The sequence below is a fragment of the Schistocerca cancellata genome, chromosome 11 (assembly GCF_023864275.1).
Source record: "Schistocerca cancellata isolate TAMUIC-IGC-003103 chromosome 11, iqSchCanc2.1, whole genome shotgun sequence".
In the NCBI taxonomy this organism is placed as follows: domain Eukaryota; kingdom Metazoa; phylum Arthropoda; class Insecta; order Orthoptera; family Acrididae; genus Schistocerca; species Schistocerca cancellata.
Window position 1 is genome coordinate 17,147,760 of NC_064636.1, and position 16,233 is coordinate 17,163,992.

At 41.8% G+C, this 16,233-nt stretch overlaps 1 protein-coding gene across 1 annotated transcript in view; it reads right to left on the bottom strand.

The window, feature by feature from the left end:
* Positions 1–16,233, bottom strand: part of LOC126108830 (uncharacterized) — a 181,290-nt gene that overhangs the window by 108,298 nt on the left and 56,759 nt on the right. Inside the window, exons 11-13 of the mRNA XM_049914194.1 lie at positions 12,547–12,709; positions 11,010–11,294; positions 3,292–3,449 (exon numbers count right to left, since the gene is read on the bottom strand). Coding sequence (XP_049770151.1) covers positions 3,292–3,449; positions 11,010–11,294; positions 12,547–12,709 — 606 coding nt within the window. The remainder of the gene's footprint in view (positions 1–3,291; positions 3,450–11,009; positions 11,295–12,546; positions 12,710–16,233) is intronic.

Sequence of the window (16,233 nt, forward strand, 5' to 3'; positions counted from 1 at the left end):
ATTGTGTTCACAAAATCGGTCATCATCAAATGCTTATGAAAATAATCAACATCTACATCGATACTCTGTAAATCACATTTAGGTGCCTGGCAGAGGGATCACCAAGCCACCTTCACAATTGTCTATTATTCCAATCTCTTATAGCGTGTGGAAAGAACAAACACCTATATCTTTCCGTATGAGCTCTGATTTCCCTAATATTATCGTGGTGATCGTTTCTTCCTAAATAGGTCGGTGTCACCAAAATATTTTCGCATTCAGAGGAGAAAGTTGGTGATTGGAATTTCGTGAGAAGATTCTGTCGCAACAAAAAATACCTTTCTCTCAATGATGTTTAGCACAAATCCTGTATCATTTCAGTGACACTCTCTCAAATATTTCGCTATAATACAAAACGTGCTGCCCTTCTTTGAACTTTTTCGATGTACTCCGTCAATCCTACCTGGTAAGGATCCCACACCGCACAGCAGTATTCTGAAAGAGGACGGACAAGCGTAGTGTAGGCAGTCTCCTTAGTAGGCGTGTTACATTTTGTGTGTCTCCTGCCAATAAAACGCTGTCTTTGGTTAGCCTTCCCCATAACATTTTCTATGCATTCCTTCCAATGTAAGTTGTTCGTAACTGTAATACCTAGGTATTTAGTTGAATTTACAGCTTTTAGATTAGACTGATTTACCGTGTAACCAAAGTTTAATGAATTCCTTTTAGCACTCATGTGGATGAACTCACACTTTTCATTATTTAGGGTCAATAATGAGTTTTCCTGTCTATTTATCCACAATTAGTTACATTTATTTACGCTGAGAGTCAACTGCCAATTCCTCCAACAAATGTCAAACCTCGGCAGGTCCTGTAACATTCGCTTGGGGTATGCCTGAAATTTTTCACATCTGAAATTTCTTCCCACTGATAGCATCATGTGTGTGCTTGCCAGGACTCTTCAATCTAATGTAAAATAACATAATAAAGTATTTGAATGGAAATAATACACGGAAGTTGAGATGTAATAGGGACCCTTACACAATAAAATGGAATGTGTTAACTATGAAGGACCAGATCCACATTTATCAAACTTTGTGGAGATTTTCACCACAAAACGCACTAAATGATTAAACTTTCATCCCTTTCAGAAATGATGTTCACGAACAACATGCACATGAAGTTTGGCCCGCATCCCAGACCTGTTCTGTGAGTGACAAGTCAGAGGACCAGGCAAGCCAGTCAAGGATTCGTAAATCTGTCAAGGCATTCCTGATGAGAACTGCAGTGTGGGGTTTTGCATTATCTTGCCATTTATTACCATGGTCACGAAGTATATGACAATCGTACTGCCAAAAATTAGCCTCCCTTCAACAACAATGAAATCGGCCCTGTTAGCAGATACAGTAGCTTCCCACACAATGGAACGAGTCTCGAGAATTACTGCTTTCTGCGACCGCGGCCTTTCGCCAGATCGTCTACGGACAGACTGAGCACCACAGACAGAAGTGAGACTCGTCACTGAACAACACAGAATGCTTGTTAGTCCCACATTTTACTGTTTCTACACTGTGTAAGTCAGCAACTCGATCTCATCCTAGCTTCCAGTAAACTGTTCGCGACTGTTCACGGTGACACTCTGCCTGTAACCTCTGCACAGATTTCAGCTGTTGTCATTCCTCTACTGACTGAGGCAGTCAAACAATCCGACAAGTTTCTGGCGGTGTAGTCCTCCTCGAAAGAACCGTGCCTACTTTCCCTGCCACAATGTTGTCTCGAGCCCATCTCTTCACCACTCGTTCTGCAATCATTGCACTCAACACGGCAATGTGTGCAGCGTAACAGTACGAGGCTCCTGTGTTCCTCAGGCCAATGATTTGTCCTTTCTCGAAGTCCGAAATATGGGAATAAGTTGCAGTAACGTCGCACATAACCAAAAGCCACCAGCTACTTACACCATTCTTCATCTGCAGATAAGCTTTTCCCTTTATCATACTGTCAATAAGCATGCACAAGGATAAAAATTTAATAAATCTAATCTACATATAGTTCAGACACTGAAACACTGGAGAATTAGTCTGATAATGCTTGCTGAAGGTGTCCACGATATAACAGTTTCCACTGCTGTCAGTATCTATGAGGGCTACCCACAAAGTACATTACGTTTTGGAATTAAAAATAAATAAAGCATTGGAAATTTTTTTATTATATACAGATGAAAGCCACACTTAAATACTACTTTTCTACATAGTTGCCATTTAAATTAAGGCACTTATCGTAGCAATGGACGAGCTCGTAAATTCCTTCGTCGTAAAATTCGGCCGCCTGCGCCTTCAACCACGTGGTTACCTCTTCTCGAAGCTGTGCGTCGTCATCAAAACGCTGCATAGCCAACCACTTCTTCATTCCTGGGAATAAGTGGAAGTCGCTCGGTGCCAGGTCGGGACTGTACGGCGGATGAGGAAACAACTCCCATTTAAAAGATTCGAGAACTTCACGACTGGCATTTGCCGTGTGGGCCGGGGCGTTGTCGTGAATCGGCAAGATCTTTGAGCCCAACTTTCCCCTGCGCTTGTTTTGTGTTGCTCTTCTGAGGTTGTGCAGAGTTTGGAAATACCTTAGAGAGTTTATTGTAGTGCCTCTTTCCAGGAAATCCACAAAAATCACAACTTTTCTGTCCCAAAAGACAGTCATTACGTGGTCGAAGGTGCCGGCGGCCGAATTTTACGACAAAGGAATTTCCGAGCTCGTCCATCGCTACGATAAGTGCCTTAATTTAAATGGCAACTATGTAGAAAAGTAGTATTTAAGTGTGGCTTTCATCTGTATACAATAAAAAAAATTTTCCAATACTTTATTTATTTTTAATTCCAAAACATAATGTACTTTGTGGATAGTCCTCGTATAATGCTATCAGAGCAGAGTGAGGATGTCCGACTGTGGACAAATTCGGTGATAACTTTAGGTCAGAAATGCACCACTGTGCAGATACAGTCATAAAATGACAGCCAATCGGTGAGAACGAATCGGATCCGTCGAACGCAGACTCGACGTAAGCCTGGATACGGCACTATGGTGGGCACAAGGACATCACGGCCTGCGGCCACAGTACGTAAGGGCGAACCGGCGGGCCACCAGTGCTCGTTACACTCGACAGTGGCCGAGGAGCAGTCAAAAGCTCGGGACATTTTAACCGCACGACATGTCCGGAGGCCCGAGAACCTTCCGTCTTCTTTTTATTGGCGACGAGTGTAGGGAGAGGTAAGGGAGCTAACATCACGTCCGGCACTCTGCTCTGGCTGAGGTACTCACTGAGCATCCAGTAGGTGCTGCTCCCGTGCCACACGTTGACGAAGCACTTGCTGCGCGACAGGTTGACGCTGAGCGCTTTCTGCCAGACCTCCTTGCCGAGCTCGTAGTAGGGGAAACGGCTTGTGACGTAGGCGAAGATCTCCGACAGCTTCGCCCTCCTGCCGGACAGACAAAAGTACGCAGTTCAGTCCAGATAATTCAAAGAAGACCCTGAGTTGGATCTAGAGAAGGGAGAGCACTTGTTGGCACATTTACTATGGATAAGAGTCAGTTCACGTTACCCCAATTAACTTTGCCCCGTTAGTGAAATAAATTACTGTTTTGTAAGTTTCCCCGCTTTTAGGCTGGCGAGGAGCACTGTCGTCAGTATTGCACTGCCTAACTTTATGTATTTGTAACATTGGGGAACAACGAATTTATGACTTCCCGATACCACAGAAACCAAATAACACATCGAGGACAAAGCGAGGACGACATAACGATCATTTTAGCACAGGCAAAGAGGGCTTCTCTCTTGGCTAAAAGAAGTCTACTAGTATCAAAGATACACTTTAATTTGAGGATGAAATATGTGACAATGTACTTTTAAAGAACAGGATTGTATAGAAGTGATTATGGCATACGGGAAAGCTGAAAAAGAAGCGAATTGAAGCATTTGGGATGTGTCGCTACAAGAGGATGTTGAAAAGAGATGAATTGATAAGATAAGGAACGAGGAGGTTCTCTGCAGAATTGGCAAAGAAAGGAACATATGGAAGACACTGAGAAGAAGAAGAACAACAAGAACAAGAACAAGAAGACAAAAGATAATAGACACGTGTTAAGACATCAAGGAATAACTTCCATGGTACTAGAGGGAGCTGTAGACGGTAAAAACTGTACGAGAATACAGGTATTAGAAAAGGTCGATGAAAAAATGAAGGTGATGGGTGCAGCTGCTATTCTGCAATGTAGAGGTTAGCACAGGAGAGGAATCTGGTGTCAGCCACTTCCAACCACTCACAAGACTGATACAAAAATTGAAAATAACCTACGAGCACAGTATACGAATGAACAACACATTCAGAGAAAAGTTCTCAACTACAACGAAGAAGTCCCGTACAGAATATAAGGGATGGCCTTGATGAAACCTTTCATTCTGTTTATGTATACTAAGGATATTTTCCAGATCCGCTGGATGCCTACTGCAAATGAAACTGCTGAATAGTGCAGACCTTTGTAGAGAAATAATTTAACTGGATAGATCAAAAAGTCTACTCACCAAGCAGAGACAGATCGTACACGTAAAAAAAGGGCGTAATTAGGCAAGCTATCGGAGCCAGTGGCTCCTTCTTCAGGTGGAAGGGTTGAAGGGAAAGGAAGAGGGGTGGAGGAAAAGGACCGCACAGGTCTAGGAAAAGGAGTAGATTTCGGGAAAGTCACCCAGAACTGTGGGTCGGGAGGGACTTACCGGAGAGGATAAGAAGGAAAGACTAATTGTTGTCTTGCATATTATCCTGTCTTCCACCTTTAAACTCTCAGGTGTTCAAATCTCATCTTATGCCGTCCCTGACAATCTGTCTTTCCTTCTTATCCTCTCCGATAAGTCCCCTCCCGACCTACGGTTGTGGGTGACTTTCCCGAAATCTACCCCTTTTCCTCTCCAGTTCTTTTCCTTCACCCTTCATCCTTTCCCTTCAACCCTTCTGTCTGAAGGAGCCACTGGCACCTAAAGCTTTCCTAATTACAATCCTCTTTTATGCGTGTTCTGCCACTGCTCAGTGATTAGATTTTTTTCTATCTAATCAAATTATTTTGTCAAAAATTGATTGTTTTTGTTGCTATAAACCTTTCTGGAGAGCGTTTATGGAAGTGTTACCCAAGAATAAATCACTTCCTCCCTGTTTTTCACTGACTGACTGTCACAGTTTTTGCTAAATGAGTTGTCAACAACAAACACAATGGTGGAGTACATACGGATAAGGGTTGCACACTTATAAATCTGAGACACGTCTACAATGGCCTGCACGTAATTCGTGAACTGACACTGCCAATCTGTGTGACTGTTCTTTTTCAGGCTGAGAATATTCTTAGTGGGTGTAGAAAGCTCATCCAAATTATAACAAAATGAGTGAGCCAAAGTAAAGAAGTCTTTGTATTTCAGTGTCGGTGACACTGCGGATTATTGGTACAGCGAACATAGCAACATTCAGTTTCTGCAAAAGGTCTGGTATGTGATACTTCCAAGAAAGCTATCCATTTACCCTAAGTCCTAAAAATTGAAATGGTCAATTTCACTGACTGACTGATCAACTTGGGACAGAAAATTTTCACTTTTGCAAGAGCTTCATGTCACAAACTACATGCATTGTGTTTTATTTTAAGGGGCTCTGGAAAGGCTCAAAATCATGAAAAGTTCACTTTTTACTTTTTTGCGTTTTCTGAATCTGCAGACTATTACCTTTTAATAGATATATAATTTATTCAATTCCGAAGACTACAACTATTGTTAAATTTTTTTTGAAATGTGTTCTACATGGGCGCGACCCACTGTGGCGCTGTTAAACTGCTGTCAAATGGTGTTATTATTAACGTCCGTGTTCATCAGGCACATTTTAGTGATGTGAGATAAAGTATGTGTTGTGACTAACCTGTGATGGCTCAATATGTATCGCTGGTGTGATTGTCGATTGTTTCATGTTTATTTACTCTGTCGTTATCTCGAAAATATTCGTAATTAATTCTGTTTCTTGAGTCTCTGTTTTGTTGAAGTATAATAATGAGTAAAAGTAAAGTTATTAGAAATTCTCTGAAGGCTTTTAAGAAAAGGAGAAATGTTGGAAAACCAAAGGTATGTGTTATTACTGTAAACAATAAAGACGATAACCAAGTGAGTGAACCTAACCTCTCAAGTACACCTGCCCATAGCAGTCAAAGTGGGAAAGAAAATACTTCACAGAAGAAGCTTGGTTCAATGAGTGAAAACTATGAATGTTTTATGGGCGAATCGGATGTGAATGAAATATTTGATATGTCGGTTCTCAAAGGAATTTTTTTCAAACTGTGTAAGATGTATTCATTGTAGTGAAGTTGGTCTGGAACTCTCCATAATAAAGCACGTAGGACTTGCTAGTGAAATACAACTGAAATGTGATAAGTGTTCATACATGACCACCTTTTGGAACAGTGTTGCAGTAACTGCAACTGAAGAAAATGGTAGCAAAATCTACGAACACAACATTAGATTTGTTTATTCCTTGCATTCAGTTGGTAAGGGTGCTACTGCAGTTGCAATTTTCTGTGGCATCATGAATCTTCCAAATCCCCCAACCAAGTTTACGACCTATAATAAATTAATAGGGTCTAAAGTAGAAGATGTCTGTATAGAATCTATGAAGAACGCTGTGGAAGAGGCAGTAATGGAAAATAATGGTAACAGAGATTTGACTGCAGCGTTCGATGGTACCTGGCATAAACGGGGACACACATCTCTTCATGGTGTAGTATCTGCCACCAGTATGTATACAGGGAAAGTTTTAGATGTAGCAGTAATATCAAAGTATTGTAGATGTCCACAAAAATATAAAGGTACACATGAAAATAATTGCAAAGCTAACTATAGTGGCAGTAGTGGAGGAATGGAAGTGGCTGGTGTTGCCAGTATATTCCAGCGTTCTGAGGCGTGTGATAAAGTGCGATATGTTAATTACCTTGGTGACGGTGATTCTAAAAGTTTCAAACATGTTCAAGGACTGAAGCCCTATGGTGATGATGTTGTAGTGCAGAAATTTGAGTGTATTGGACACATACAGAAGCAAATGGGAACAAGACTTCGGCGACTGAAAGCTTCGTACAAAAAACAAAAACTCAGTGATGGTAAAGGGTTGGATGGGAAGGGAAGGTTAACTGACAGTGTAATTGACAAAATACAGAACTATTATGGAATGGCTATTAGGCAAAATACACAAAGTGTCGACGAAATGAAGAAGGCTGTTTGGGCTCTTTTTTTTCATACTGCTTCAACCGATGAAAATCCCCAACATAGCTTGTGTCCTAAAGAAGAAGACAGTTGGTGTAAATATAACAAAGGATTGATAACTGGTGAAGTGTACACTCATAAGCATAGTCTGCCTCATGCAATAATGGAGGTGATAAAACCTATTTTCAGAGACTTAGCAGCACCTGAACTGTTGAAAAAGTGTATTCACGGAAAAACTCAAAACCCCAATGAAAGTGTAAATAGTGTTATATGGTCGAGAATCCCCAAGACTGTATTTGTTGGAATAGAAACACTTCACTTTGGTGTGTATGATGCTGTTGCGACTTTCAATGATGGCAACATTGTAAGGTGCAAGGTATTTAGAAATATGGGAATGAAGATAGGTTCTAACATGGTACGAGCGATGCTTGCTTTAGACAAGGAACGCCTTCGGGCTGCAGACAGGGCTCTGAAGAGTCTAGAAATACAAGCAAGAGTAAACAGGAGGAGGAACAAGAGGAAGCTGAAGGAGGAGTTTGCAGAGGGTGAAGATAATCCATCCTATGGACCTGGAATGCACTAAAAAGTTAATCCAATCTTTGTCGCTCGATTCCCAAAACTTTTATTTTCTCATACTAATTACATGTTTTCTAAGGATCTTCCAAACATATTTGTTTCAAACTTTCAGTAAATGTTACACAGTACCTTCTGCATAATTTAACACAGCCTTTTTCCAAAAAACTGTATGTTTTTGAATATATAAATAAAAAATTGCAAAAAAATGTTGTGAATTTTCATTACAATTGAAAAAAATCTTCTTTAATAACTGACTAAAATTTTGTAAAATCCCTGTGTTAAGTTGTAGCCCATATTCCAATAAATAATCTGTAAAAAGTTCAACTTCCTACCTCAAATACTTTGTGAGGAAAGATGTAATTTATAAGGGTTGTTTTAACATTGCAAGTATAGGGCGTTCCGGAGCCCCTTAACTAATCATCAATCTGCTCTGAAAGCCACATGCTGTTGCTACTGACTGACCTTTCAAAGAGTATCATTTACATCATATCCGCCATCTTGCACAGTAACATTTGTGCCATCTGCGAAGATACAAAGTTTTGAGTCACATGACTTATTTATCGGCAAATCATTGATATACACCAAGGAAAGCAATGAATCCACAACAGAAGCCCCTCACCCCATCACCCCTTATCTGAGCCCAGTCAGATCCAAATCTCTTTCCCGTTCGTCGACAGCGATGGATGGTTTTTTGCTTCATACATTCCAGATGTCAAGTGAACCATTGCTCTGCTTTCTTCTCTAATCCTGTAATGTCTGAATTTAACTGAGTATTACTTGTGTCACGCACTTCATTAAATCAAAGAAAATATGTGGTATGTCCAGAAATGAAGAGTCCTCAAGAGTTTAAAAATTAATAGATGACATATTTACGAAAATTTAGAAAATCACGGATGTATATGAAACATTGTTTATTGAACTAGTCTCCTTCATTCTCAATGTACTTTATGAGCTGAGTGACAAGCCTCCTGATATCTTAATCAAAAAAGCCTCCCACCCTCCCTTTAGTTCATTGTTTGAAGGGAAGGCTGCAACTCATTGTTGCAACTCAAGACCAAAATTCCTTAAAACCACAGGAGAGGTGAAAAGATTAAATCTGAAGGTGCCAGATCAGAGCTGTAATAGAAAGGCTGATGATGTTCCAGAAAATAAATCTTACAGTTGCTGTGTGGCGATTCCAGGTGGAGAATCCTTATACGGTCCCAAAAGACAGAGGGCATGTTTTTACGAACAGAAACCGTTGTTTCTGAATTTTTTCACCGATTGTAAGGAGCCACCCACATTCTGCTGGCAGTCACAATGGAGTCAATGAATGGATCACCTTCCAGTTCAAAGCACTTGAAAAATTCCCACGAACGAGCGATTATGTTCATTTTGTATTGATCTGTGAGCTGTTTTGGTATTCACCCGGCACACAATTTTTGAAAACTGAGTGTTTAAGTAATTACTTCTCGCACAAGAGGTGTTGAGATTTCTGGAAATGTGTTCACATTGTCCAAAATCTATTGACAGATGCCAATGATCATTTCTCTGATCTCGTTCGCCATCTCATCAGTCACAACTGAGGGACACCCACCCCTTTGATCACTGTGAACATTCATTTTACCAGCTTTAAGCTCCCAACACCACTTTTGAATGCCTCACAATGTTTTATCACACTATCCCCTAAATGGTTCTCATTTCATTAAACAGCTGGAAATGTGTATTTACCTTTCCAGAGAGAAACTGGATTACACTCCTCAGCTTACAGCTGGCGAGATTTGGAATGAAACACTCATTTGAACACAGCACAAACTAAGAAAAAAGATCATGATTTATGCTGCTGACACCTTGCCCTAACATGCAGTGTTGCAAACTAAACCAAAAATAAACAAATAATCCTTTTAATGCCGGACGTTCAGTACTCTTACTTTCTGGACATGGCTCATACTCTCCTCAACCTACCATTAAATCCTTATCGTACCTAATATACAAAAGGAAGAAAATGACTTTTTTTGTGGCTACTCCTCTCCTGAAACCAAACTGTGATTCCGTCAACAAATTATCTGCACTGATATGTTCGCCTGCTTTCTGGTATACTGGTAGCAAAGACAGTGGCCACTAATTGTATAAGAACTTTACAAACAGTATTAATTTAGTATGTACCTGTATAACGAGGGGAAAAGAAATATTAACAAAATCAGTGCCAACATGACACTGCCCAGCAAGAACTACATAAAAAAGAGGACTTTCTACAAAAGAACAGAGTTGTTAACATATAGTATGATGGAATTAATTAATTCCTAGATTTAGAGAACTAGTCCACATGTGTGGGAAACATGAATGTTAGGGGGTTACTGGGAGTACTTAAGACCCAGTGCGCCGATCTAATAAAGAATTACGCTGTCCTCTAGCAAGTCGACAAGAAAGAATGCCCGATAAGGAACAGAAAGAAGTGGAGAGATGTAACTTAAGACCTTCCTCAGAAAAGGTTGTGTACCACATTTATGGCAAGGTCGAGTTTTCAATGGAACGAAGTGGTGCATCATACGAGACACGTTACCACAGCAACAGATCTCTTTCTTCTGTTTACTTGTTCGAGCTATTTGTAGTTGTAAACTTGACCGTCCTGGAAGAATGTCGTATATCAATTAAAATGGCGGATGTGGCCGAGATAACTTACACTCCAAGGATATTGGATAGTGAGATAAACGCACAGAAACAAAAACATGCCCACCAAAATTGAATCAGAATGTACAAAAAAGTGGGAGGAACATCGAAAAATCTTATATTTCTACATCCAATTAAGACACTCCTGAAAAACTACATCAAAAGTGTTAAGTACAAGAATGTTGTATATCATTATAACATAAAAACTGTAGACGCTTGGTGCAGCCATTGGTTTAATCAATGACACTTGTGGATAACTACCTCGTTTGAACAGGATATTTTATAACAGTTATGTAAAATTCAGCTTACGTTTTTGTTTTGGGGCACAGTTTTGGCCTCGGTATTATACTTTTGCATCGACTGGGAAAAAAAGAAGAGTAACGGATGTCACGATCGCATACGAATGTAAGTATGCGATACCTGAAGCTGGTTTCAATACATCCTTCACTACAAAGGTAATCCGCCACAATGCCAAACTACGGTGAGGTATATTGAGGGTGGTGTAGTGCGTTTTCACGAGAGCAGCGCTACCAACCTGTGTGGCGAGTCTGCTATGGCCATAGCACTGAGCTCCGTGTACGAGAACGGCGGCTTCTTTTCGGCAGTGCCAGCTGAGCCGGCAACACTGGGGTGCTGCTCCTCGCCCGTCCCATCGGCAGCCTTTCCCACGGCGGTTCCCCCACTGTCGATATCAGTGCCACTGCCGGCGAAGGTCGAAGCGGCGGCGTCACCCAGAGTTGGCACCGTGTCCGGCGTCGGAGAGTCATCCTTGCAGCGGCCGTCGCGAGATCGGGACGAGTGGAGGGTGGCCGGATCGGTGCTGTCAACATCGGACACCGAGGTCACGGTGGCAGTGCAGTTTCAGTGTGACAAAGACAGCGTTCAGGGGTTAAATTTTCATGGAGCTTTATGTTGGTTGAAGAAAGACATTCAAATGGAACCACGAAGCCTACTTGGAATTGAAGCCAAAATGAAAACGTTAATACAAGCTGGCAAAATGAATGGGAGGCTTCAGTATAGAAGCAGGAGAAGATAAAACGTTCTCCCTAATATCACAGAGAGACAAAGTGGAATTTTTTCACCCACTGAGCAAAGTCGTACATTACTGGACCGTATACCGCACGCTTCACGGAAGGCATACAAATGACTACCGTGCATGCAATAGTGTGGGCAATCTGAAGCACATGTTGTGCAACTGTGCTCTCAACAGAAATGTGGTAGGTAACAGACCCCGTGCACTGTAGACATTCGGACCAAAAGCAGTGCTGAGAAACGAGGAGACGTACCACATCTCACAGTAGTGCAGCCACCATATTCCGGAACGACGAGGAGGACTTTGGGACGAATTTGACCGCAAGTCAGTGTGCTGCCATCCTGGCCAGACGACGAGCCTTACAGGTGGACGTGACCGCAGAATGAAATACTTTTCGGGACTGTCCTTTGCAGAGGTGTGAGTACTTACACAAATGTGGATTCAAAGAAGTTACTGTGAATTGTGGAATCAATTTCCACAGTGGAACTGGTCTGATACACAAGGCCAGAAAGTTTTGAAGGTAATAAAGTGTGTGCAAAGTCCATCCTGTGCACCTCAACTCCCTAACAAAAATGAAAATGCACGGCAGCCCACCACAACTTCACTGAAAAGTAAACTGCGAACAATTCTTTTCTGGAAAAAAAATCATCCCATGAGACAACTTTTTGTTATCGATACACACCTATCACAAAACAATAAAGTGCAGAACATAACATAAATGGTCAATGGTTTGATGAATTAACCAACATTCAAGCCAATGCAACACACAAGTTAACAACGTGCCAACGAACAACTTTTTTTAACAGTTTCACATTTTTATATGAATGTTTTGTGAGTGGTACTCAAGTGTGGGGCACAAATTAATACACCTGAAGTATCAGAACCACCATTTTAACTTTTCTCCATATTTTATATTAATTCAGTGTCAAAACATTTTGGACTGTCAGTGTATAAAGAATTTTAACCATTCTTAGATTAACAAAAATTTGATGTGACAGCTGAGATCTCTGAGGATACGGTCACCTTCCAAGATACTGACCTGTGCTCATATCTGGCAGAGTGTGGGGGCGCACAGGATGGCACGGCACGAACTCCAACGCGTCCACCTTTGCCCCGGATACCCCGACTCCGGGAGGAGGGTTGTTTCACGTGCCGGAACCGCTGTAAGTTGCCATTCCTGAACATGTTCTCGTATCGTGGGTCTGCAAAAGGCAAACGTAGCAATCTTTTGGTGGGCCGGTCGGCCGAGCACACGTCAGGACATTCACCGTCGGTGAACACAAAATCTCAATCGTCGACGAAATCTCCTCGGCTTACCATCGTTATCACTCGAGCTGCGGCGTAGTGCTGTTGCAATGTTTAGACAAGTTTCTTACTCGTCACCTTCAGACAGAGTTAGGTTCACATACAGTTCATTTGTTTACAGCAGCTGGACCAAAGGGGTGAGACAATTGTGTACTTATGGAAGGTGTTGGTCAGTAAACCTCTGTTAAGGTGAAGGGGTCAAGTCCTGGTGCTGCCACTTTATTCTTTCTGCTTCCTCCACCAGCTTCACAGTGTGTTACTTACATATTTCTGCTAACGCCACATCTCGTGCCGACCTCAGTTGGAAAAACTGTTCCGGCTGACTAAATAATTATATATTGGTATTGCCACTGCATCACTGACGGTCTAACCCCAGAAGCTACATGTGCATCACAATACCATTTACTGTTGAAAAATAAACGTGTGGCCTTTATCGACACTGGGTTCTCGAACAGACAAAGAGGCCGAGTCGTGTTAATGGGTTGCAGGATTCACATGTCAAAGAGTCAGAGGATGAGGACAGGGATGTGGCATTAGCTAAAATGTGTCAGGTATGATGCCCCACATCTCCGCCAGAGGCAGACGACTGGTCCACACATTTGGTCCACAGTGCAAGAGTCTACCATCTAGCTTTAATAAAGGAACAACTTGGACACAAACCAGACACTCCACCTGAAACTGACGAGTAGGAAGCTCACCAGAAGTTTGCAACAACACCACACCGAAGCTCAGCTGATGACCACGGAAGATTTCATCGATACAATTCACTGAGAAAGCCTGTGTTACCATCTTATAGGTTGTTAGGTGGCATTATATTCCTCTTCAGTTTCTCCTTAAGCCTAGTTTCACTGGACTGAATGGAAGCAAACACAAGCAAATGAGCGTTTGCAGATAGTTCACCAGCATTCACTACCCTCCACTTGTATGTGTGAACAAGCATTTACACTAGAGACAATGGAAGAGAACACGAGATTATCAGCAGAGGCTATGAACGCTGCATTAATGTTTCTCCGTGCATATAACTGCCACACAGGATACAGCACTACACAATCAGATACATGAAGCAAAACTTTGATATCTAGAAAGGATTATTTTGCACGGCAACTGCAGAATTAGATATAATGTGGGATATTTGCACAGTTGTAATATGTAGAAAATCGCCTGCAGTTCATGTCGCCATATTGGCAACCATAGGCGTTACTCCATTCAAAGTCATTGCAGGTTGAACAAAAACAGCTCGTAACATGCCTCTTTCATAAGTTATCAATTATTAAAACTAAAGCTATCTATTATTGTTGACCAGATTTTCACAATTTACGATTAAGGATTTACCTTTCTGAGTAATTGAATAGCAGATAGAGATTTGTTTTAACATGGGCTTTCAGATACAATAATAATTTCTACTGAATTACACTGGCTACTTTGCCTAAATATGGGATGCTATATGAGTAAAAATGTTTTAACTAATGATGTTATTTACACTGGAATTAAGTGAGTTCAGGAACTGCTAATATTATTTCATTATTGCTTGTACAAGTGTCGTAATTCTATAGCTAGCTACTTAATGACGAATTTAGTAATCAGGAATATAATTACGTACGGACAATGATACCAATATCTATAGTCTTAATAACCAAAGGAATATAACAGATAATAAAATTAAGTTGCATATGTCCTGGGTCTGAGATTTTTAGGTATATCAAAGGCGTCTCAGGTACTGAGGTATTGGGGATGCGGGGAGGGGGGGACAGAGGGAGAGGGAGAGGGAGAGAGAGAGAGAGAGAGAGAGAGAGAGCGGGGTGGTGGGGGGGTGGTGGAAGGAATTCAGCTGCTTTGTCAATACATCGATGACGAGTTTCTGCATCTGGTGGGGGGGTTCTGCTACAGTGATCAGTTGTTTACTGTACACCCATCCCCCCACCCCCTCCAAAATGATAATCCAAAGGACTGAGATTGGGGGAATGTGCAAACCACGGAACTAGCCCTCCTCCATTTAGCCATCTGTCATGGTTGATTCCAACCAGTGTATCTTGAACGCTAAGACAAATGTATTGGAGCTCCATCACGCATGAGCCACATGTCTCTTCTGATGTGCGAGGGCACGTCTTCCAGTAGATCTTTGACGGTGTTCTGAATAAAGCTCCCGCAGACAGCACCTGTTAGACGCGCTGGGAGAACATATGGCCCTACCACACAGTAACCTACAATTTCAGCCCATCACACACAAATCTTGAACTAATGCTGATGTCTAGCCTGTAGTGTAGCATGGGAATTTTGATCAGTCCATATGTGCTGATTGTGGAAATATGTTATTCCATCTCTTCCAAATGTTGCCTCTAAACAAAAACTGAAGAGACAAACAACAGATCGGCAGGTCGTGCGACAAAAAGTCGGCAAAACTTCTCTCCTGGCAGGTGACTGGCAGGTATCGGGCACTGCACACTTTGAAGACGGTACGGGCACACGAGCTCCTTGTGAAATGTCCTCTATAGTGAACTCGGAGATGACCACACAGTGGGGCCCCTCGTCTCGTGCCGATACCTGGCTCTTCTTCGACAGCCCGTGGAATGTGCTCTCCCTGTTCGGCAACACTAGAAACTAGAGGGCCTCGTAAGTTACCTTCTTTCTGGAGGGACTGTACACTCTGAGAATTCTTCCGACGATTGGCCAATAACATCACAGAGCTTCCTACATAACGCACCAGGCCATTCACAGCTACTGTGAAAAGCAACAATCCTTTAACTCTCCCTCGGGGTATGCCAAAGTTCTTCAAGTCTGAAATGTCCCTCCATCAACAGTGACATGCTGATTCTCTTTGCTGGAAGTTTCCAATCTAATGACAAATAACATAAAATTGAATCAAAATACAGTATTGTAGTGGAGATGTGACAGGGACAATTATTCTGATATGAATGGAATTGTTACATTATCAAGCACCAGTCTGATATTTATCAAATCTTTTGGGGACGTTCACCACATACTAGGTATTGTATGGTTGAACTTACATTCCATTCAGAACTGATGTTCATTATTAACATCACTATGAGGTGCAACCAGCACCCAGACATGCTCTATGGGGAGAAGGAGGGGAGGGGTCAGGAAAAGGGGGGGGGGGGGGGGGCAAGGAAGATGGGGAGGTCAGTCGAAGGATCCATACAATACCAAAGGTGTTTTTCGTACGAACTGCGGAAGAAAGTGCCATTTGTTACCCTGCTCATAAAGGATACGATGAGAGTTTACCATTCTTGCTAAGTAATGGCGAGCATCAGTCTTCTTTCAGCAATTAAGAACTCAGTGCTATTATCATATACAATTCGTCCCCACACCTTAGTCGAGATACAGCCATAAAACATCAGCCAATCAGTGAGGCTGAATCGGGTGCATCAAATGTAAAGTCAACTTATGCCCGTGTACACGTACG